This window comes from Talpa occidentalis, unplaced genomic scaffold (genome assembly GCF_014898055.3).
Source record: "Talpa occidentalis isolate TD23 unplaced genomic scaffold, MPIMG_talOcc4v2.1 talOcc4.11, whole genome shotgun sequence".
NCBI classification, from domain to species: domain Eukaryota; kingdom Metazoa; phylum Chordata; class Mammalia; order Eulipotyphla; family Talpidae; genus Talpa; species Talpa occidentalis.
In genome coordinates, this window is record NW_023601104.1 from 73,498,199 (window position 1) to 73,523,220 (window position 25,022).

The 25,022-nt window shown below is 34.3% G+C and overlaps 1 protein-coding gene across 5 annotated transcripts in view; it reads left to right on the forward strand.

The window, feature by feature from the left end:
• Window positions 1-25,022, forward strand: part of GPHN (gephyrin) — a 451,561-nt gene that overhangs the window by 164,568 nt on the left and 261,971 nt on the right. For all 5 annotated transcript variants that reach the window (XM_037503527.2, XM_054691156.1, XM_054691159.1 and 2 more), the window contains exon 3: window positions 19,272-19,329. In XM_037503527.2, coding sequence (XP_037359424.1) covers window positions 19,272-19,329 — 58 coding nt within the window. The remainder of the gene's footprint in view (window positions 1-19,271; window positions 19,330-25,022) is intronic.

Sequence of the window (25,022 nt, forward strand, 5' to 3'; positions counted from 1 at the left end):
GAGCCTATTTTTATCTTTTGTAGCTAAATGTGTTCCTGGAGACAGCAAAAGGTTGGGTTTTGTTTTCTTAATCCAGGCTGCAACTCTGTGTCTTTTATTGAAGAGTTTAGTCCATTTACATTTAGAGTTAATATTGATATGTTAGCATCTGTATTTGCCATTGTGTTTGTCTTTCCTTTGATTTTATTTATTCTTTTAATAACTTTTTTTTTTTTTTTTTGGTCTTCTTTCGTAGTTATTCATCCCTCTGTGGTTCTGGCTTTAGGATTCCTTGTAGTGTTTTTTGGAGTGGGGGTTTAGTCGTAATGAAATTCCGGAGTTTCTCTTTGTCTGGGAAGGTCCATATTCTTTCTTCATGGAGGAAAGAGAGCTTTTCAGGATAGAGTATTCTTGGTTGGCATCTGTTTTCTTGGAGTCTGTTGACTATGTCCCTCCACTCTCTCCTTGCCCGTAGTGTTTCTTCAGAGAAGTCTGATGTCAGCCTGATTGGTTTCCTTTGAATGTTATCTGTTTCTTCCCTCTTGTCAGCTTCATTATTTTTTCCTTGTCCTGGATTCTTGGGAGCTTTACTGTTATGTGTCTTGCTGTGTTTTTCCTTTCGTCGTGGAAGTTTGGTGTTCTTCTTGCTTCTTGTATATCAATTTTCAGCTCGTTCTTCGCATTTGGGAAGTTCTCTTCAATTATCTCCTGGAATATTTTCTCTGTTCCTACATCTCTCTCCTCTCCTTCTGGAATTCCTATAACTCTTATATTTCCTTTCCTCATGGAGTCAGATAATTCCTGAAGTCTTTCTTCATTCTTTTTCCTTCGTACTTCTCTTTCCTTTTCTGTTTTGGTTCTTTTTATTTTTGTGTCTTCAAGAGTACTTATTCGTTCTTCCATTTCATCTATTCTGCTTTCATTGCTTTCCCAGAGTTCTTTAGTTCCTCCATTAATTCTTTGATCTCCTGCATTTCTTTTACTTCCCTCTTTAGGGACTCAATTTTATTCTTCTGACCATTGTTTTCCCTCTTTAGGGACTCAATTTCCTTCTTCTGATCTATCACTTTTTTAATCATGGCAATTTTAAATTCTCTTTCTGAAAGGCTCAGAAGTTCTTCCAAGTTGCTGTTGTTGCAATCTGGGGAGTGGTTTTCTTTTTGTGGTGTGCTTCTTTCCTGAGGAGTTGTTAGGTTGCGTGTGGTTCTTCTACTCCCTACTGTCTGTTTTCTAATTTGTCGTATGCATTGGGACACTGTGTTGCTCGGACTGGGTGGCATCTTGGGTGAACTTCTCCGCTCCTCTCTGGCTCCTCCAGGAGCCATCTCTGGCTTCTGGGGGAGCTTTCTGCTGGTTTTAGGCAGTTTTTACTGAAGAAATGTCCCTGTTCTAAAATGGCGAAGCGGGATGCAGTCCCTGCGCCTCCGGTTTCAGGCACACTCTTCTGCGCACCCGGTCTGCCCCAGACGTGGGTGCCTGCTCCCTCTGTGGGCTCAGACTGCTGGTCGGAAGGGGCCTGGCATGGGCTAACTTCCCGGCTGGCCACTGGGTCCTCCAGAAGCCTTCTGCCCTTTTCAAGCAGTCTTAAGAAATTTCCTGTTCTATGGGGTGTTAGTGACTTTTTTTTTCTGGTCGCTAGGTGGCGCCAGAGATCTCTCCTATTGTCCTTGGGGGGCTGTTTTTCGCCTCCCCCCACCCCGTGGGACAGGGAACAGAGTGGGAATGGTAGGGTAAACCTCAACAGCTTTGGGGTGCTGTGTCTGCCTTGTGCCCCACCGTCGTGGAGAACCCACGCCCCAAATTTCGTGCCCCGGGTCTCAGTTCCAAAGCCCTCAGGTCCAGGACGCGGGCTGTAGCCCAGTTCAGTGGCGCGGGAATGGCACCTTTTGCACCCTGCTCCCGTGCCTGGGCGCCTGTTTCCTGCTCACTCAGGGAGGGACTTTCACCCCCGTGAGGGCCTCCGCGCGTCTCCCCGCAAGCCTAGGTCGCAGGCGCGGGGCCCTGGGCAGCGGCGATCCCGGTCTGCACTTGCTTTTCAAGCGCGCCAAGCGCTCCGCTTTTCCGCGCAAGCTTACCGGCAGCCCGGGCTGTGTGCGCGTCTCCCGGGGTCTTTGTTCTTCTCTAATGGCGCCCGGAGCCGTTCGCTCACCGCCGCGGCGGATCCTGCAGGGTTCTCCACAGCTCCCGTTCACGGGGTGTGGTGGCTGCAATAGTTCCTTTCCACTCCCAGTCCCGCTTGCTGCATCGTTTGTTCTTGTTGGTCGTTTTGGTTTGTTGTTTTCCTCCTCTCTGCCGGTCGGAGAGTGCTGCCTCTGTGGGTGGGGGAGGGGAGCAGGGTTCTGTGCTTCCCTCCCTTCTGGTCCTCTTTTATGGCAACTTTCTTCTTCGGGTAGTTTGCTGGAGTCGCCCGTTTATCTTCCGTGTCCCAGTTCTCACTGGGACCTGCCGCTTTTCCTCCCTATTCACTTTTTTTAATGGGAGATCTTACTCGCAGCATCTCCTCGCCGCCATGTTGCTCCGCCCCCTCCCTTTCTCTTTTCTGATACATGTATTGTAACTATAAACTTCAGCTTACAAAATCTGATATGCAGCCTTTTTATCATGCACTTTGTTGATTTTTGATTTTTAGAAGAATATTTTAAAATCTTCAAATGTATGGATTTTCATATCATTATTTAGTTAAATTTTGTAGTACTGTTTTGTAGAACCTTGTTTTATAACCCCTCTATCTAGTATTAGTTCCTGGTACTTCAGAGGCATTTAATATCTGTTTAATTGAATCCTTTAAGAATAAGTCACATAACTGTGCCTTCTTTTTTTAATATTTTGAATCATACTGTTGAAGGAGAATAACTGCTAATCATAGTTAGGAAGTAGTGCTGCTTCTTTCTTCTGCCATGATTTACTTCATATCCAATAACAAATAAGGAGACACATGGCTTAAATGACTTCCAGAAAGTTAGGTTGAATATACCACAAAGTTTGAAGGATACCTTGAAATTTCATTGACCGGCTTTGACTTAGAGGAGTAAGAACAGGTACGGTGAATGTTATAATTCTGCATATATCTCAGATATGTCCACTACGCTTATCACTTATTAAGTCTGCAGTTTTGAATATAGCATGCACCATGTGCCTTATATTTTGTCAGAATAAGTTTTTTGAAGTTGCCTATAAGTAAGTACTACAGTCACATACTTTTACCAAAGAGCCATAGATGAAAGACCCAGTTTCTCCTTCTTCAAGGGGCATGATGTTTTCTTGAGCATTTTTTTAGGAAGTATACTATATGCATAGTTCAGCCGAACTATCTTCATATAAATAGAAAATTTGCCCTAGTTTTCCCTTGAAGAATTTTATTGATTTCTGCTCTTATATATAATTATCATCTCACTTCTAATTTTGGATTTATTTTCTTTTTTCTTAAATTGTGCATTAATTTCTTTAATTTTCATCATAACTTTCCTTAATTCCAAAAGGAAGTTAGATAGTGATATCCGAAGTCATAAGCAAGTAAGTTCATCTCTCAACTTGGGTTTGGCCATCTTAACTATTGGACACATTCGCTAAAGATAAGTCTGCTTTTTCTCTGATACATTTGTCATACAATGAGAACATATTATGATGACATTTTATTGGTCTTAGGAGTAAAATAAGAGACACTTCAAGGAGAGCAAATCTTTAACCCCATCTGGATCAGAAAATACCCCAATTTAAATGCATATTCATGAGTGGACCAAGTTTAGAAGATATTCTTCTAAACCAGCCTATGGAAGATATTCTTCATCCACAATACTGATTTTGGAGGAATAATAAGTTTCCTTGCTTTAAGCAAAGTTTTAGGATGACAGCAATAACCACTTGATACAAATATGTCTATTTTGTTGAAAAAGTACTTTAAATCAAGTGCTGTTTCAATATCTTTTGTCATAGTCCAAAAATAAATTTGTGGCTATTACCAGACACTTTCCATACCACTTGCCCAGTCCCACCTTAGGCAGCCATAGTCTTTTTATTCTTGCCTATTCTGGACTTGTTATATGAATAGAATGGTACAACATGCAGTTATTTTGTATTTGTGGTTTTTTTCCCACTTAGTTTGTTAGTATAGAAAAAGATGCTAACTTAATATCTTGCCAATCCTGATTCACACATGAAATATAGGAAGAAAAGCGTATTAATAGAAATACATTTTATATTGCTCTCAGGTATAGCAATGTAGAATAGCATATAGTGTTAGTATTTACATTGTAATAAGTATCAGTACTTTATTCTTTATTTTTGAATACTATTCCATTTTATGAATATACTACATTTTATTTAACCATTACTTTAGTTAATGAGTTGTTTCCACTTTTAGATTACTATCAGTAATGCTACCATGTTATATGAACATAGGTTTTCATTTCTCTTGGGTAAATACCTTGGAATAAAATTTCTGGGTCATAGGATAACTCTGTGTCTAACATTTTGAAAAACTATCAAACTTTTTTCCAAAATGACTGTACCTTTTTATATTCCCACTAGAAATTATGAAGGAGAATTAATGGTAATTTAATTATAATCAATATTTAATTTGTGCTTTTGAAGTCTTTAATGTCATAAAACAGTAATAACAATAACTATATGTAGAAGATGGTAATCAGAAATAAGCTGTTCTTGGCTTTAGAACATATGGATATAAAAACAGCATCCTTTGTAACCAGAGTTTGTTTTTCTATTTGTAACTCACTTATTCGTGACAGCTTGACTTCCTGGTTTCTTTTCTCTCTAGATTTAGAATAATTTTCTTAATATAGTCTTATAGATCTCTATTTTGTGCTTGGCATTACATGAATAGAAGTAAATGATTTCCATATATAGAATGGATGAATTATAACTGCATTTTCATTATTGGAGTGAAGCTTAGTTCCTCCTGTTGGAAAATTGGAGGGGATTTGGTTGGCAGTTAGCGGAGAAATTAGAATTGGGTTGTGGGTTTTAAAAGGGAAACATTTATTCTCCCCGCTCACTCTTTACCATGTTTTGTGGACTGTCAGGCCTTTCTCCATGCCCAACTACCTACTCCCCCTATTTTCCAATTACTGCTTCCTCCCCTTATTCAGTCCTAGATGTAATAGTTCACCATTATTAATAGCTACATGGTGCTGTCCTATCCTTTAGTGGTTTATCTGAGCCGAGTCCATGCATTTATTAAACTCCTCTCTTACTTATTTAAGTGTAATTTCTTGCATATTAATATCTTAAAGTAATAGCCGCACAATTAAAATTTAAGATTTCAACTTAAGATTATCTGTTGATGGGATAATATTCTTTCTGTAATTTTTAGGAGATTAATTAGTTGATATCAGTTGAAGAAATGTGTGAGCTGAACCTTTTAAAATACAATTTTAAATCTTAACTTACCAGGAATTTCTAAAGTAGTGCAAATAATATAATGTCATAATAAGATCTTATTTTCTACAAATTATCTATAAAATTGTTAAAGAAACTAAATTTTACTTTCCATAGTAATTTTGTTGTAACAATTCTCAATTTTGTACCCAGTAATAGACATGTTAGTAAAACTTGAAAAATATAATTGATAATTTTGTGATTTAGTTTAGTAAACATTAGAAATTTTATCTATGAGTTGTGTTAAACTTTAATGCAATTGGTCTGTGACTTTCAAGAGTATAAAGTGATAGAGGTATAGAATATCAAAGAGAGTTTTATGCAAGCAAAATACTTTTTTAAATTCAGTGGTATTTCCTAATAGGAATTAAATGTAGTTATTAGTGTGACGTTATTGACTACATTTACTTAATATTAAACTATTAGAGTATGACTACCTAATAAAAGTTTTAAATGAAGTTTGCTATTGATTTAAATTTACATTATTAATTGGGCTTTGGGAGACTTTTCAAATCTGTCTCAGTGCTTGAAACCTTCCAAAAGAGAAGCAAGTGACAGACATTTTCCTAAGAAAATGAATAATAGAATAATAGACCTTTTCCTAAGAAGTTGTTTAAAGTATATTCCCGTTATTGGCAAAATTTCCATATGTTCCTTGTCCTTTGAATAGTAGATTTTAAAGAGTATTTGCCAACTGTTATTTTGTGATGATCTCTTCAGATTTCTTTTTGTATAATTTATAGTTCTGTAAAATCTTACATTTGTGTGTGACTAGAATTATTTTGGTCACATATTTTTAAGGACTATAAAAATGGCTATGCCCCATGAATAGTATCAGCTAATATATATCGCTACCCAAATTAGCATGCTTTTGTACCTTACGTTTTCAGCGCAGGTCAGGATTAGAAAGGTATTAACTTAAATACAGGGTGCTGATAGTCTCTAAAATGGATAAAAAGAAAAGAATAGTTATAAAATGATCCTTCTATCATGGCCCAAAAAAATATTTGGGATGGTAAATGAGCAAGAGATGTAAAGGGTAATACATGCCAGTGCTTACCTTCAGTCCTAACCTTCAAGAGTTTCTACCTACCGGGCCTCCCGGTGGTGCAGCAGTTGAGCGCTGGGCTGCGAAGCTGTCTGCAGCCTCTCCAACGCTGGTTCAATCCCCGGCCACCAGCGAGGTTCCCACATGGCACGCAGACTTCTCCTGCCACGCCCTTTGCTCCCCTCAGCAGTATATTTCGCAGGTCTGCCTGTTCTCTTCCCCGCTCTGGCTCTGGTGAATTCCCTCGACCCCCCGCGCTTCTGACTGTGCCCAGTTCTTGTATAAATAAATAAATAAATAAATAAATAAATCTTTAAAACAAAAAAAGTGTGTTAAATATATTTGTGAATTTGTATTTTTAACCTTCATTGACTTTTAAAGTATTTATAGAGAGTTTATAAATGTAGTATGCATTAATATGAATGTTCATTTGCATCTTTACAAGGCAATATTTAACAGCTAATAGTTATTTAGTACTCATTTCAAGTTTACAAAATATCTTAACACTTTTTATTATTAGTTGTTCATAGTAATCCTGTGAAGTAGATGATGGTAATCCTGTGAGGTAGAAAATAGAATATCCTTTCTATTTTATGAGCAAGCTAAAATGCTTTTTACATAGAATAAATTATTTGCTGCAAGGACACAGATTTATAAGTGAGAGATCTAGATTTGAACTAATATGTTATTACTGTCTCTTAGAGTCTTATACTAACTTTATATTATAAACTTTGTGCCATATACCCAGTTTTCATTAACTAAGGGATAGTTGCAAAATTAAGAAACATAAAATTATCATTATGTCATACAAATCAATAAATGAGTACTTTTTTATTTGATATGTGCTAAGAATATTAGGCAGCGTTGATACTAAACATGAATTTTCATACGTCTAGGTTGTATCCATTTAAATATGAATCACATAAAAGAAAACAGAGCAGCATATTTCTTAGTTCTGCAAGGCAGGAATAGAAATTCATGGCAATTAATGAGGAAGTAGCACACAGTGGTCTTTGAATTACCTAAATTAGTTTTGTTTTGTTTTGTTTTGTTTTTTGCATGTCCTACAAATACTTGAGTTCATATCATTGAATTTTCTATTATTTCTCTAAAGCCATTTCAATTAGCAGTAATATAAGGAATGAAAGAGATGAAAACCTGCTAGAGCAAGATATTTTAGCTGAAAGTGGATGTTTGTGAGATGGGGGGTGCAAAATCCAGGAAAATATATCACATTCTCTGTGGCTATTTCTCACCTTTTTTATTTCTGAACCTGTAACTACTAATTATGGTGGAAGTCACTGACTTCTTGCTGTCTCATGTCACTGAATCTTAGTCATATTGACTAATTTGTTTTAAAAACATGAAGTGTTGTAGATAAATCAAAGATGCCATATTTAGAAAAATGGGATTATTGAATATACATGAAAAGGAACTATCATTCTTATTATACATTCAAATTACTTTCATTTGTCAGCTTTGTTTCCTACTGGACTATAGAAGGAAAAGGACAGATAATTTCATAAATAGTTTAGAAAAGTGCAGATATGCATAATTGCAAAAAAAAATCACTAATTGAGAAGGCAAAGTAAACTACCAGTGTCAGTTACACTATGATTCAGTGGTGCATTGACCTTATCATCGAAATCCTAGAATTCCTCTTGTAGGTATTGACTATCTTTGTCATTTGATCTGTAAACCTATTACTATCATATGGCTGCTATAGTATGTAGTTTTATGTGCTCAGAAATCATACACTCAAGTTGATATATAGTAAAATCAGAAGCTGCAAACTTAAATGTCTTCACTTACCAGACAACTATAAACATGCTAAGTGCCCTGGTATAAGACAATAGGAAGATTCAGGACCTGTGTTAGTCTAAAGAGTTCATTCTATGATTACAGGCATGTGCATATATATATATGTGTGCATCAAAGAATATATATATATATATATCAAAGAATTTGGGTAAGTATGGATCACATTTTTTTTTTTTAAAGATTTATTTATTTATACAAGAACCTGGGTATAGGCCCGATGATGTGGGAGGGTGAGAGGATTCACCAGAGACAGTGCAGGGAACAGAACAGGCAAACTGATGAAATAGACTGCTGAGGGGAGCAGTGGGTGAGACTGGAGAGGTCTGCCGCGCCATGTGGGATTCTCACCAGCCGGGATTGAACCGGCACTGCAGAGGCTGTGGACAGCTTCACAGTGCAGCACTCAACCGCCTGTACCACCAGGGAGGCCCCATGTTTTCAATTCAGTTTTTGACACTGGGGATCAACTTTCAGGTTCCAAAAGGATTGTGAACTTAAAGGGATTAGTTCACAAACAGCTAAGGGCAAATAACCCTGTTTTTGTGAGAATGCTTTTAATTTTTCAACATTTAGTATGATGTTACTCAGGATTTATTATATATCTCCTTAATCAGGTTGAGGAAATTCTCCTCTGTTTCTAGTTTACTTGAAGTTTTAGTTTTTGTTTATTTGACTCAGGAGTAGATATAGATGATAAAGTGTTTATCTAATATCCATTGAGATGGCCTTTTTTTTTTTTTTTGAACTAACATTAAATCCTACTCCAGAATTTTTAGAATTTTTGCATTTATATTTTAAAAAGACATTAACCTAGTTTCATACTAAGTTGATGCTAGCATTGTAGAATATGTTGGGAAGCTTTCCATCTTTGAGTCCTGGAATTGTTTATATAACATGAATTATCAATTAACTTACTGTTTTATAACTCCGATAAAAACTCTGTTATTTCTGCTGATGTTGCTTTTTTTATAGATGGATTTTCTCTGTCTTAAAAAACCTTTTAAACCTCTTTTTTTGTTAAGGGCCTTTAAAAAAAAGAACACTTAAATTCATCCTGTATCAGTTTTGTAATTCATATTTTCATTGAAAATATTTTATTTGCCTTAGTTTTTACAAATTTCTGAGCACAATAGTGCATATAGAATTATTGAATGACTTCATATTTTGTCTTTTTAAAAATATCTAATTTTTTTCATAATATTAGTTATATTCAAAATTTTTATTTCTTTATTTTAGATTTATTTATACATACAAGAACTGGGGCACAGTCCAGAGATGTGGGGTGAGAGGATTCATCAGAGGCAGAGTGGGTTACAGAACAGGCAGATTGACTGAGATGCCCTGCTAAGGGGAGCAGAGGGTGAGTCAGGAGAGGTCTGCTGCACTATGTGGGTCACCCCTGGCCAGGAATCAAACTTGTGCTGCAGTAGCTGCTGACAGCTTCACAGTGCTGCGTCTTAACTCCGTGTACCACCAGGGAGGCCCAAATTTTTTATTGCTTAATGTTACCTAAATGAAACATAATTTATATAAGTGCATATTTTTTTACCCATTTAGGTTATTCCCAATTGATTAGTAAATAATCTAAATTCATATAACAGATAACAGCAGAAACCCAGTAATGGGTTTCTATAGCATTAGATTTTATAAGGTATATTCATCTATAAATTATTTGCTTTTAACAACAAAGGTATGAAGTATGCAACTTGATAATTATTTTGTTTATTTTGCTGTTAATAAAATCCTGCCCTCTGGGAGATTAAGAAGTTGTTCGCAATAGAACTGTTTATCAAGTTGGTATTTTTTTGTTTTCTGTCTGGTGTTTTGCAAATGTATCTGAAATATGCATTCCAAATTTTCTTAAAATATTGAGTACAAAGTGTTTAGACTTTTTTAAAAACAGGTCTTAATTATTCTTTCTTGATTTAATGTTCCTTGCTTCGCAATAGTCTTTTCTTTCTTATAAATCAGATCCTCATTATTTCATACATGAATTAATACTTTTTTTTTTTTGATGTTCTGTCAGCACTCTCTTCTTCATTCTCCAGTAATGCTTCCTAATCTTCCTTTGATGGTTAATTGTATCTGTCCAAAGGGACAGATATAATTGACTGACCAGATACACTTGACTGACCAAAGGGATAGACAGTTGCCTTTCAAAACCTCTTGAATATATTTTCTTTGTTTTTAGCCTTTTAAAAAATAACTTCTGGGTGTGACTGTGAAGGTGTTTCTGGAAGAGATTAGCATTTGATTCAGTAGAGTGAGTGAAAAAAGAGTGCATACTCACCAATATGAATAAGCATCATTCAGTCCACCAGGTGCCTGAAACAAAAAGGTTGAGGGCCCCTGGCAAATTCTTTTCACTTTTTTCTTGACTAGGATGTCTGTTTTCTTCTGCCTTTGAACATTATAATTTCTGGTTCTTGGGCCTTGGGACTCCACGACTCACATCTCCAGTTCTGATTTTTAGCCTCTTGACCTCAGTGTAGGAGCTATATCATCAGCTTCTCAGTTTCTCAGGCCCTTTGATTAGGATTGAATTATACTACTGGGTCTCCTGGCTTTGCAGCTTGGCTTGACTGTTGAACTTTTGATATCCTTGACATCATAAGCCAATTCTTATGATAATTCTAACCTGTTTTCTGTATCGATATCTATATTCTTATCCATATCTTCATCCTCATCCTATCCTTATCCTTAACTATATCCTTTTGGTTCTATTTCTTTGGAATACCCTGATATTATATACTTCCTAAATCTGTTATGTTATTTTTCCACAGCAAAAAAATGTCATTTGCTCCTTATTTATGTAATGAAAACTGCTCTTACTCATCTTGGCACTTAAGATTTCCTTGTTCCTGCTCCTTTATGTCTTCCCAAACCTGTAAGACTACTTCATGTGAACACTCAACTTTTACTCTAGGTAGTATGTGTTGCTCCATACTACCTTAACTTAGACTCTGCTTCTCACATGAAGTGCTTTTCCTCTTTATTTCTACCTTTCTAAACTCAATCTATTTTAGGCACTAAATAAAATTCATTTTCTCTTTCAGGTCTTGAGTAGCCATTCTGGTCCACCCTGGCTTCTGTAATTCTGCAATTTGATAATTCTTATTGTCTGTGTTATACATTTTCAATGTAATTATATTTTTCTGTTCTAATTATATCACTTCTCTACATATAGTGTCAGTTCTTTTTTTTAAAGATTTATTTATTTATTTATTTATGCAAGCACTGGGTACAGGCAGAAGCGCGGGAGGGTGAGAGAATTCACCAGAGCCAGAGCGGGGAGCAGAGCAGGCAGAAGGACTGAAGTACACTGCTGAGGGGAGCAGCGGGCGGCAGGAGAGGTCTGCGCGCCATGCGGGATCCTCCTCCGGTGGCCGAGGAGCAGCCGGGGATCGAACCAGCACTGCAGAGGCCGCGGGGAGCAGCCGGGGATCGAACTGCGCTGCAGAGGCCGCGGGCAGCTTCGCAACCCAGCGCTCAACCGCTGTGCCACTGGGGAGGCCCTAGTGTCAGTTCTTAATAGACGAGAATGATGACTAAAATATCTTTGTGTTCTAAATTTTTAAATCACAGTCTCATTAGTACACATTATAGGTGCTCATTAAATTTTTTTGAATTAAATAAATGAACTACATATTTTTCTTACTGTTAAATTAGTGTGTTGGACAGATTAGGCAGAACTAATAGATTTTAGTCTGTGTCAGATTCTGTGGTAAATATATACTTCTGAAAACATTTTTTGCCTGCTTTTTATTTGGTTTCTACATTCTTCTAGTAAGTTCCTCAGCCTCAGTCCTGTTGACATATTGGGCTGGAAATTATTTTGGGAAGCTCTCCTGTGCATTGCTGGGATGCTAAGCCTCATCCGTGGCCTCTACCCATTAGATGCCAGTAGGTTCATCCAAGTTGTAACTAACAAAAAAGTGTCCAGATATTGCCAGATGTCCACTGGGAACAAAATCACTGCCAGTTGAGAACTACTCTGGTGGTTTTAGCATTTTTTTTTTAACAGAACATGAGTATGTAGATAAGGCGATTAAAATTATAATCTTGTTGAAAGTGTCTTTGGTTCTTTTTTTAGTGTTTTATTGAATTTCCATGCTATTATAAATTCATGTTGCTGTACTATAAAAAAAGCTATAGGGATATGCTTTTTCAGTACTATTCAAGTGTATAACTTGAGTAGCTCATATAGATCTGAAGGAAAGTGTCGGAATGTTGAATTAACTTTGGCAGGAAGCCTGGATGAACCATTTAGTAGTGAAACAGAAAGACATAGAGAAATCAAACAGAAGACACAGAGAAATCAAAAGAAGAGAATGAACACGTAGCCTTAATTGTTCATTTTTCTCAATGTAATACTTCACCATATTATTATTCAGCAGTTATATAGAAAGTGCCCTATAGGGCCTCCCCGGTGGCGCAGCGGTTGAGCGCTGGGTTGCGAAGCTGCCCGCAGCCTCTGCAGCGCCGGTTAAATCCCCGGCTGCTCCCCTAAATAAATAAATAAATAAATAAATAAATAAATCTTTAAAAAAAAAGAAAGTGCCTTATAGTGTGCATATAATAATGCTAAACACTGAATAAAGTAGTTTTTTTTTTTTTAAGATAAAAACTGTTCCTCCTTTCTAAGTAATTTATGATGTATGGTGAAAGTAACACACACAGCCCCCCCAAAATGCAGCCTCTGCAGCATGAGTTCAATCCCCAGCTGGCCAGGGAGAAACCCACATGGCGCAGTAGACCTCTCCTGTCTTGCCCACTGCTCCCCTCAGCAGTGTATTTCAGTCAGTCTGCCTGTTCTGTTCCCTGCTCTGTCTCTGGTGAGTCCTCTCACCCCCCGCATCTCTGGCCTGTGCCCCAGCTCTTGTGTGCATAAATAAATAAATCTTAAAAAAAAAAAGAATTGGGATAACAAATGCATTTAAAGTATATGGAAAAGGGAGATTATTTTGTCCCAAAACAGTTATTTTCCAGGCAGTTTTCACAAGAAGCATCTTCCCTTTACTCTGCTCTTTTTCTAAGAATCATACCATCTTTGTATGGTTATACGCCTTATTCAAATTTTTACCACAGTGTAGGGCTCATTTAATGGAAATGAAATGGAGTTATTCTCCAGTCATGTATCAATATACCTTTAAGTGCCCAGTCAATAATATGGGGTAATGCAATATTATGAGTTCCACTAACTTCCCTGCAATTAACTTGCAAGTGAAAATAAATTATTTTACTGCTGAAAGTTGTGATTTCTTTCTTTTAGTCCTATTTATTCTATAGTGTTAGAGATTGAGAAGGGAAAATAGATATGTTTGAGGTGAGGAGAACAAAGTTTGAAAGATAACTGCTGGTGAATGGTAAAAACACAGTGAAAGATGAATTAGTTGAATTTCCCACTTTCACTCCTGGCAAACATTAGAACAATCATTTTTCCTTTGTATAAACAACTCTGTATTTTTTGTTGTTTCTCTTTTTTAACTTATTTCTTATTTTTCATTGAAGTAATGCAGTCACATGTTTGTAAAAGACCAGTGATGCTGAAATAGCTCATAACAACAGTAAAAGACTCTGATCTACTCTTTTCCCTGCTACCTCCAGAAGTCACTGTTTTACTTGTTCCTTTTGATAGTTATCTACATATTTTATTTGGTGTCCTATGTTGTATCAATTTTAAACATTATTATTATATAATAGTTTTCTACGGTTACCATAACAAATTATCCCAAAGTGTTATAGATTTTCTCATTTTCTCCTAAGAATTTTATTATATTAGCTCTTCAATTTAGGTTTTTAATGTCTTTCTGTTAATTTTCACATATGCTATAAACTATGATTACAAATTCATTTTTGCAATCCATATTTACATGTGAATATCTAGTTTTTCCAAGAACCATTCATTAAAGAGATTGTTCTTTCCCTTATTTGTTCCTTGACCCTTAGCAAAGATAAATTGGCCATATATATATGAAGGTTTGTTGCTGGTCTCTCAATTCTGTCACATTTTTCTATGTCTACTTCTATAGCTTCACCACACCTTTTAATTTCTATAACTTTGTAGTGAGTTATGGAATTAGGAAGTATGACTTATTTAACTTTGTTTCATCTTTTCAAAATTATTTAGGGCATTAGGATTCATTTGAGATTCCATATGAATTTTATTTTTAATAAAGTAATATTTCATTATAAAATTGTATTAATATGTTTTAGTACTGCATCATTAAAACTGAACACGTGCATAAACTATACATTAAGTTAACCACTAAAAAAGTTCAGTGCTATTCTTGGAATTGTGGGAAGGTTTTTTCTATTTCTTGGGAAAAAAAAAACAATTATAGGGATTTTGAAGCTCTACATGACTTTGGATAGTATTGTTTTCTTAACAAGTTTTGCGATCCATACACATATGTGGCCTTCCATTTATTTAGGTCTTCTTTAGTTATTTGATCATGTTTTGTGTTTTCAGTATCTAAGACTTAGCTTCTTAGGTGAATTTTTTCCTAAACTAGTATTTTAATTCTTTTTGATACTGTTGTAAATGGAATGTTTTCTTAACTTTCTTTTCATGTAGCTCATTTATAATGTGTATATAATCAACTGATTTTTGCATGTTGATTTTGTATTTTGCTGAATTTGTTTATTAGTTCTAATAGTGTTTTTGTGGATTGCTTTCATCTGCAAATCGAGATTTTGTTTCTTTCTTTCCTTTTTGGATACCTGTTATTTCTTTTTCTTGCCTAGTTGCTCTGCATAGATTTTTCCAATAATACGCTGAATAGAAGTGGCAAAAGCAAGCATCCTTGTCTTGTTCCTGATCTCAAGGATAAATCTCTCATTTTTTCACCATTAAGAATGTTAGCTGTGGGTTTTTCATATATGGCTTTACCACATAGGCAAGTTCTCTTCTACTAATTTTTTGAATGTTTTTATCTGAAAGACTCTTGAAATTTTTCAAGTTTTTCTCTCTATTAATATATGACCAACTGGATGTTTTCCTTTACTTACATTAAAGTGGCATGATTCCATTGATTTCTGCATGTCGAGCCACCCTCACATTTCTAGGATAAGTCCCATTTGTAATGGTGTATAATCCTCTACTATGCTGCTGAATTCAGTTTGCTAGTATTTTGTTGAGGATTTTTCAATCTGTATTCAAAAGGATTCTTTATCTTTAGTTTTTGTTATTGTGATTTCCATATCTGCCTTTGATGACAGGATAATGCTAACCTCATAATATTATTTGGCCTGTGTTTTTGTCAGTATTTTGGAAGATTATGAAAGGATTTGTACTTATTCTTCTTTACATATTTGGTATTAGTTCACCAATAAAGTCATGTGGTCTGGTCTTTGCTTTTTTTGGAGATTTGTGATTGTTGATTAAATCAACCTCTGTTATAGGTCTTTATGTTGTGTTTCTAGAATTTGTCTATTTCATTTTGATTATGAAATTTGTTGGCTTAAAATTGTTCAGAATATGTTCTTAAATTCCTTTTTTTCCTCTAAAATTTGTAATGATCTCGCTTCCTTTCTGACTGTAGTTAATTGGGTCTTGCTTTCTTTTCTTTGGAGGGACAGGGGTGTCAACTAACTAAAAGTTCTCTATTTTTCCCATATTTTATTATTAAAGGAATGTACTTTCAGTTTTCTTAATTATCTTGTTTTTCAGTTCTCAATTATACTAACATTTTGTGTAAAGTTTAATATTTTCTTCCTTTTGGCAGCTTTGGTTTTAGTTTACTCTCCTTTTTTATAGTTCCTTAAGGTATAGAGTTATTGAATTAATATTCTTTTCTTTTAATATAGATATGTATAACTATAAATTCACCTATTAATGCTACCTTTGATGCATCCCATATTTTTAGTAAGTCACATTTTTGTGTCATATTCTTCTCAGGTATTTTCTAATTTCTTTGTAATTTCTACTTTGATGTAGAAGAGTGTTTTGGTTAATTTTCAATGTATTTGCAAAATTTCCAATATTCTTCCTGTTATTGATCTCCAATTTCATTCAATTACAGGTAGCGAATACATTTTATATGACTTTACAGTCTATTGAAATTTGTTGGGACTTAACAAATTTGCTTGTTAATTTTGTTCAGATGTGTTGTGTGGCTTTACATGTACCCTATCCTAGATAATGTTCTGTGTGCACTAGAGAAGAATGTCCTGCATATGTCTGTTAGGTCAGATTAATTTATAGTGTTGTTCAAATATTCTGTTTCCTTATTAATTTCTTTCTGATCTATGCATTTTTATAGTATTTTCCTTTTTTTTGTTGTTTTTGTATTTTTTTCAGTACATTATTGAAATCGGTATGTTGAAGTCTCTAATTATTAATGTAAAACTTTTTTTCCCCATCAATACTGTCAGTTGTTTTTTTAAAGATTTATTTATTTATGCATACAAGAGCTGGGGTACAGGCCAGAGATGTGGGGGTTGAGAGGATTCACCAGACAGTGGGGAACAGAACAGGCAGATAGACTGAAGTACACTGCTGAGGGGAGCAGCGGGTGAGTCAGGAGAGGTCTGCTGCACCATGTGGGTTTCTCCCTGGCCGGCTGGGGATCGAACTCATGCTGCAGAGGCTGCGGATTGCTTCATAGTGTGGTGCTTAACCCCTTGCACCACCAGGGAGGCCTAATACTGTCAGTTTTTATTTCAGATATCTTGGGGCTCTTTTGTTAGGTATGAGCCCCATACCTATATGTACTATATATTTATAATTGTCATATTTTCTTAATGTCTTAAACCTTGTACCTTTATAGTATTCTTTTGGGTTCTTATAACCTCCTTTGACTGAAAGTTTGTTTTATCTTTTTGTAATATAGCCTCCCCATTCTCTTTTGATTTTCTATCATAATTTCTCACTTATGCAGTACTTTGTATATGTTAAGGATACATTAATATGTTATTGTAAAACTGAATAATCATAGGTGACTAGTACATGCTTTATTTAGGCCATTTTCAGCTCCTTAATATATAATTTATAAGCACAGTGTTTATTCTTGCAAAATAGAGAAAAAATTTTAATCTATTATAAGAGGGAGTACTTTAGCAGTGATCTTTTGTATCTTTTGATTTATTCAGTATACACAAATAAATCATAAGTAATAAAATAATGAATAATGTTAGAGCTGAGCCTAATGTGGAGGTAGAAAACACAGCAGTTTATTTCAATTCCATTATCTCTGTGTAGAAAATTCAAATTTTATCAGACACTGAGATGAAATGTTCCTTTCTTACTTCTTTTGATAATGTGCCAAATTTTTGTGTGACAGAAGACTCTACACATCACTTTTATCATTAATAACTAAAAAATTAAAGGTCAAATAAATAACCTACCAGTACTTATTAAGTAGATTCTTGATGTTCATGTTTTACATGACATGTTATAAAGATTTATGACTTGAGTTGATCTTTAATGCATAAAATTTTGTGTTAACATACACTTCAATAATATAGGTAAAAGTAAATATTAAGGTAGATGATTTTTAAAGATTCTCTTTAGCTTATCCAAGCATTGTCTTAATTGCTTACATACTTTTGAATGGATTTTTATTGAGACATATATTGTCAAAAGTTCTATCCTTTTAGGATGAGGGCATAAACAGCTAAAATAATATCTGTACTAAAGCTTTATTTTTAACTTTCATATAAAACATTTAAAACAGTGACTGTACATAGTAAATGGTCATTAAGTGATAACCGTTATTATTGATATTGCCAGATCTTTTTCTAGGTACTGGAGATAAATGAATAATAGATGGTCCCTGTCTTTAAAACTCCAGCAAGTAGCATCAAACTAAAATACTTCTGTGCAGCAAAAGAAACTATCATTAAAATGAAAAGACACTTCAAATTGGAAAAATCATTTGTTCATCATATATCGGACAAAGAGCTCATATTCCGAGATCTACAAAAATTCTTACAACTCAACAAAAAGAAAACAAATAACCCAATCAAAAACTGGGCAGAAGATCTAATAGATGCTTCTCCAAAGAAGACATACAAATATGCAACAGGCACATGCAAAAATGTTCACTATCACTTACCATCAGAAAAAGGCAAATCAAAATCACAGTGAGATACCATCTTACACCTATGAAAATGACCCATGTCAAAATAACCAAATAATAACCAAAATAACCAACAAAGTAACTTGTTGGCAAGGGTATAGAGAGAAAGGAATCATTGTACACTATTGGTGGGAATGTAGGCTCATCTACCTCCTATTGAAAACAGTATGGAGATTGGTGATTCCAACATAGCTAAATTCCCAACTCCTTGATTTTAATCTTCTTTAATTCCATTATTGTTTTGATAATAGAGTCCCATCATACATATTTTTGATCTATGTTTTTTATAAAAATTATTGGTTGGATTGTTTATTAATAGAAACTAGATTTTTAGTATTTAATTTAAATCTTTGTATTTAAAAAATATTTCAATCAAATGAACTTCACCTGTAATGATATGTTGTCTCAAGGCAAAGATCCTATCTTAGGGATTAAATTTGTAAGTCTCAAATACTCATTTTTTCCCTTAGACAGTGATGGGTACCCACCTCTCTGCTTTTTAAATTACTTCTATTTTTTTTTTAAGATTTATTTATTTATGCATATAAGAGCTGGGGTACAGGCCAGAGGTGTGGGGGGGAGAGGACCACCAGAGACAGAACAGGCAGATCAACTGAAGTACACTGCAGAGAGGAGCAGCAGGGGAGTCAGGAGAGGTCTGCTGTGCCATGTGGGCTGCTCCCTGGCTGGCCGGGAATCAAACTCATGCTGCAGTGGCTGTGGATTGCTTCATAGGTTGTGTCTTAACCCCTGCGTCACCAGAGAGGCCCCACTTATTAACTAACACACATGGAAAACTTAAACACAAAATAGTTATTTTTCCTCAATAGGTATTGGGAAGGTATATGGGCAACTATTGGTGGCACTCTGGTACTAATCACAGAAATAGTCCATATTTTTTATACACTATTGCTGGTTTTGAGAATTTTTTCTTCTCCTAATTTCAGGTTGGGTGGGACTATATCAGCATACAAGATAGTACCAGACGAAATAGAAGAAATCAAGGTATAGTATGGCATTTTTCACCTCCACAAAATCTTAATATCTTGGTGGGAAGGTGGGAGAATTTCTTTTTCTTTATATGATATATTTTCTTTTCTTTATGCTTTTGAATCTTTGGGTGTTTTAAGATATCATGTAATTCCCTGTTAACCTGTTTGATTTAAATATATGCATATATATATGTATTCATATGTATATATGCATATATTATAGTCTATATTAATCAGATAATCACCATCAAAGTCATCCACTATTATCTATGCATTTCTAAGAAAAATATTAGGGGAAGCAAACAGGAATCCTTGTGTATAAAATTTAATGAAAATCAACCAAAGAAAGCACTTTACATAAGCATTAGTGTGCATTATGGATTCTCTTTTTATCTTGTTTTAATTTATTTTCCCTGTAAATGCCTGTCAATAATAACTTTTAATCAATTTTCTGGTAAATATCTCTTGGTTCCTTTGAAACTGACGTGCCAATATTAATTTAAAATTTGCAGTACAATAAATTTAAAAATTGACCTTACTTTTTGATAATTGCATTATTATTATATTCTTCTGTCTCTAGCATTTTATACAATGAAATTTTAGTCTTGTAGCACAAAAGCAATTTACAGTCTAATAAGAAGTAAATTTGGTATTCATCACATTATTTTTAACAATTAGATAACAGTAGTCAATGTTAAACAAAACTGAGTTAAGTTGTTAGCAGTGGCATGTAAAGATCTCAACAAAATCATTAATCTTGATTTCAAATTTTTGAATTTGAAATTAAAGTTGATTTCAAAATCAGTTTCAATAAATTCAAATCTTAGTAAAATATTCTTTGGTCTTTGTCGTTTGAGAGAAATGGTTAGCAAAATCTTTCCAAAAAGAAAATCAGCAAATAGGGGTTCCATACAGAGTCCGAAGCATTTCTGAAAGCAAAAGATAATATCACACCAGATCATAGATGTACAAGATGTTGAGATATATGACTGGAAGTGGTCTTTTACACCATGCTAAGAAATTTGGATTTTATACAAAAAGCTATGGGATACCATGATGTAATTTTAAGAAACAAAGTAACATAATTTGGTTTTTCTATGATGAATGAGAAAAATTATTTCAGTGGTGAAGAGAAAGTTACAACTACAAGGAGATGAGATTTTGGGAATGTAGGCAGATGTGATTAAAACCGATAGGATAGTAGCAAGAAGGCTGAAGAAAAAAAATCACTTTTTTTTTTTTTGTCTACCATTTTTATTGAGGTAACATTAGTTGATAACGTTGTACTTGTACATGATTTAGATGTATAGGATCTGTCCCTTCAGGTTGATTTGCCCAAGATCTCACAACAAGTAATGGTAGAACTATATTCAAACACAAAGTCTGTGTTTTTTTACATTAGTGAGAGTTAGTAATAGCATAGATGTAACGCCTTTTAGTTTGATGTAGTCCAGTTGTTTGTGTTCTCTTGTTTTCCATGCTGTTGAAGGTGCAGCCACAAAGACATATCAGAAATCTATGCCAAAGAGTGTTTTGCCAATTTTTCTACTATGTATTTTATAGTTTGCAGGACTTACATCCAAGTCTTTTGTCCATTTTGAGTACTTTTATATCACATACTTTTGTATGTGATATAAGATAGTGGTCTAGTTTCCTTCTTTTGCATGTGACCAGGGTTTATAAGAAACATTTGGCTAAAATCATGAGGTTATTAAGAATTATTACATGAGATGTTGCTGGAAAGTTAGATTGGTATCACATTGTAAATTAGTAGTATATCTTAGGGAAAAAAGTTCAGGTTGGAAAAATATTTACACATCATACATTTGACATACTTAATTCAAAATATACAAAAACTCATACAACTCAACAAAAAGAAAACAAATCACATTTTCCAAAAAAAAAAAAAAAAAAAAGGGCAAAGGAGCTAGACACTTCTCCAAAGAAGGCATAGAGAGGGCCAACAGATAGATGAAAAAATGCACATCATGACTTATTGTCAGGGAATGCAAATCAAAACCACAATGAGATACCACTACACACCTGTGGAAAAGACCCATCTCAAAATAACCAGAAATAGCAAGTCATGGCAAGGTTGTGGAGAAAATGGAGCCCTTCTACACTGCTAGTGGGAATGCAGACTGTCCAGCACTTATGGACAACAGTATGGAGAATCCTCAAAATACTAAAATAGATCTGCCAGATGATCCAGCGATCCCACTCCTCAGTATCTATCAAAAGAATTCAGACACTAAGTCCAAGGAATATATGTATTCCTGTGTTCATTGCAGCAATATTTATAATAGCTAAGTTATGAAAACAATCTAAGTGTGCAAAAACAGATGAACGGATTGGGAAGATATGAGTGATATATATATATGTATATGTATATATATACATATAATAATAATTCTATATACATATATATATACACATATGTATATCTCATACACACACACACACACACAATGGAATACTACTCCAGTATATAAAAACAAAAAGATGAAATTATGTCACTTGTAACGAAATGGCTGAAATTGGATGAGAGTATGGTAAGTGAAATAAGTCACAAGCAGGAAATCGAAAGATTTTGAGAAAGACATTTTCAGATTCACTTCATAGGATTTACTAATCTTATCAAAATGAATTGGAAAGAAGCATAGAAGCAAACTACTTATGATACTTAGAACCAATGTAGATGAACTATGATGAAGGTAGGCTTAGGTCAGTAATACAACAGTAATGGCAAGTGTGGGAGGCACATTACAGTAGTTAATAGACAATGCAGCTTCATTGCATTATAACCTTGTTATAATGCATTATAATTGCATTATAACCTTAACCATTCTGTGTTTTCTCAAAAATAAGATAATAAAAACCAAGTTTTCTTGAATTTAAAGCCTACTGTTGTTTTTGTAGTGAAAAATACAATAAATGTTTATAAAGGTCTTAGAATTGTACCTGGTTTGTGATAAACATATAATAAATGACAGCTATGTGGTATGATCCAAGCTAACTTGAGAACTAAGGAATAGAAATAAATATTAATTCAGATTTTTAGCTTGGACAAGTTCATGAAATATTATGTTAATCTCTGATCTAAGGATTTCAAAAGAGAATCATATAGTGGGAGAATAATGAATGTTGGGTTTCTTCAGGGCATATAGATAAGGTATGCTCCTTTAAGTGGATATTTATTCATTCCTCAACCAAATAATTAAGTGTGTTGTCTGGTCTATTCACTATTGATGATTTTTATCTCTTTTTTCTTTTCTGGTATTAGTCATTTATTTGAAAAACCCCTTTCCTATGTTACTTTGTCAGAGTAAGATTACCCAGAGGATAGAAAAATATATGTATATTTTGAGTATAACAAATATGAAATGGTTGTAGGTTTTCTTTCCACTCTATTTCTGATGATTTAGTTCCTCTTTAAAAAAAAAAAAAAAACAGGATCTAGAATGCTAAATCATATAATGTGAGGTAGGTAATTTTCCTCTCAACATCAGAACATTCTGATCTGGTAAAGGGAACAGTTCTTGGCTCTCTTTGAAAAGATAGTTTAAGCCTACCTGTCTTTCTGCTATTTTTTGCTGCCTATAGATAGATCAATGTTCTATTGTTTCTCTTGCTTATTATTACATAATATCTTTACACTGAAGTCTTGGCTAAAATTTCATCACAATACTATACTATCTTTAATCTTACTAAAATGAACTTCCTCTGCTATCCGGTACTAGTAGACATAAAAATTATGTTGTAATAGCTTAAGTATTTTTACCACTAATAGTCTAATGGAAAATTAAACCACAGTGGCAGTTATTACTATAAAAGTTATGAAAAACCAATCCCTTTATATTCAACATAGAGTTAAGTATCAGTGAATAAAACTATTTTCAGATGGTTTTTGTTAAGGGAATTTTTTAAGGAGAATTAAACTAACTTCATATTATATGTTATCTATAACTAATTATTTGTCTAGTTTTATGCATCTTGAAATAAATTTTTCAAAGGAAAATTCACATAATAAAGAAAACATTGTCAGTGGTGTATCATTGGCATTTGAGAGAATGTGATATAACTATGACAGAAATTCTTCTATTTCCTACTAATTATAGTATTTCAATATAAAGAGCCTTACCAATCTCATATAAATCTTACATCTAAAATACACACACACACACATATATATATATATATATATATATATATATATATATATTAGAAATAGATATGGTTTGACCAAATATCTTTGCTTCCTTAATGGTTTAGTAGTATGTTGTGTACATGTGCATCTGTACATGTGTACATACAAATAGATTGTAGGAGATGCTTTTCATGCTTTCATTTACCTTAATCTTCCTATCAATAATCCAAATTTCAAAGCATTTCAGTAAATTTCTATGGATACAAAACTAATGAGTCAACTAGAACGTAAATGACCATCCAAGTCTGTTCTGTCCCTTAGCATGTTCCTTTCCTATTACCTCTTACTCTACCCCAGTACCTCACAGTTAGAAAATTTATAAACAGTATTGTTTAGAAATGTGAAAACCTGAAAGCAACATAAAATATTTATCATCAGTTAGGTAACTCATACAAACTTAAAAATTATTATCTTGAACTTATTCATGACATTATTGTTAAATTGAAAACTCAAGTTAAAAATCACAAAATGTTCTGAAGACCCAAAGCAATCTTGAGAAAATTAAACCTGGAAAATCATACTCTGATTTCAAACTGTATTACAAAGTTTTAATAATCAAATTTGTCTCATATTGACATCAAAAAGGAAGACATAATGGGACAAGAATAGAGAACCTAGAAATCCACTCATGTATACGGTTGATTAATTTTCTAAAGTGGCATCAAGAACATACACTGGAGAAAAGATAGCATCCCCCTACACTCAACACCTATTGTGCTAATAAATTCAGTAACATAGAAGAGATGGACATGTTCCTAGAATCATACAGTTACGAGATTGAACTGGGAAGAAATAGAAACCTGAACCGACCAATCACAAGTGAGAAAATTGAAACAGTCATCAAAACTCTCCAGAAAAACTTAAGTCCAGAATTCACAAGTAAGTTCTATAAACCTTCAAAGATAAATTAATACCTATCCTGATCAAACTTTTTCCAAAAAATTGAGAAAGAAGGGATAATTCCAAGCACATATTATGACCCCAACATTTTTCTAATAACAAAACCACAAATACTCACACACACACAATGGAAACTACAGACCATTTTCCCCAATGAGCACAGATGTAAAAATCCTCATAAAATCTTAGCAAACTGAATACAACAATGAATTAAAAGGATTATATACCATGACCAAGTGGGATTTATAGCAGGGAAACTGGTATCATCTGGCTGGTTGATCATCTGAAAGTCAATTAACTTAATTCATCCCATCAACAAAACAAATGATAATATCATATGATCGTGTCAACAGATGCAGAGAAAGCATTCAATAAGATTCACCATACAGGGGCCTCTCCTGGTGGCACAGGCGCTTGAGTGCAGCACTGTGAAGCTGTCTGCAGAGGCTGCAGCACAGGTTTGATCCCTGCCAGCCTGTGAGAATCCCACGTGGCACAGCAGACCTCTCCTGTCTCACACTCTGCTCCACTCAGCAGTGTATTTCAGTCTGTGTGTTCTTTTTCTCACTCTGTCTCTGGTGAATCCTCTCAACCTCCCA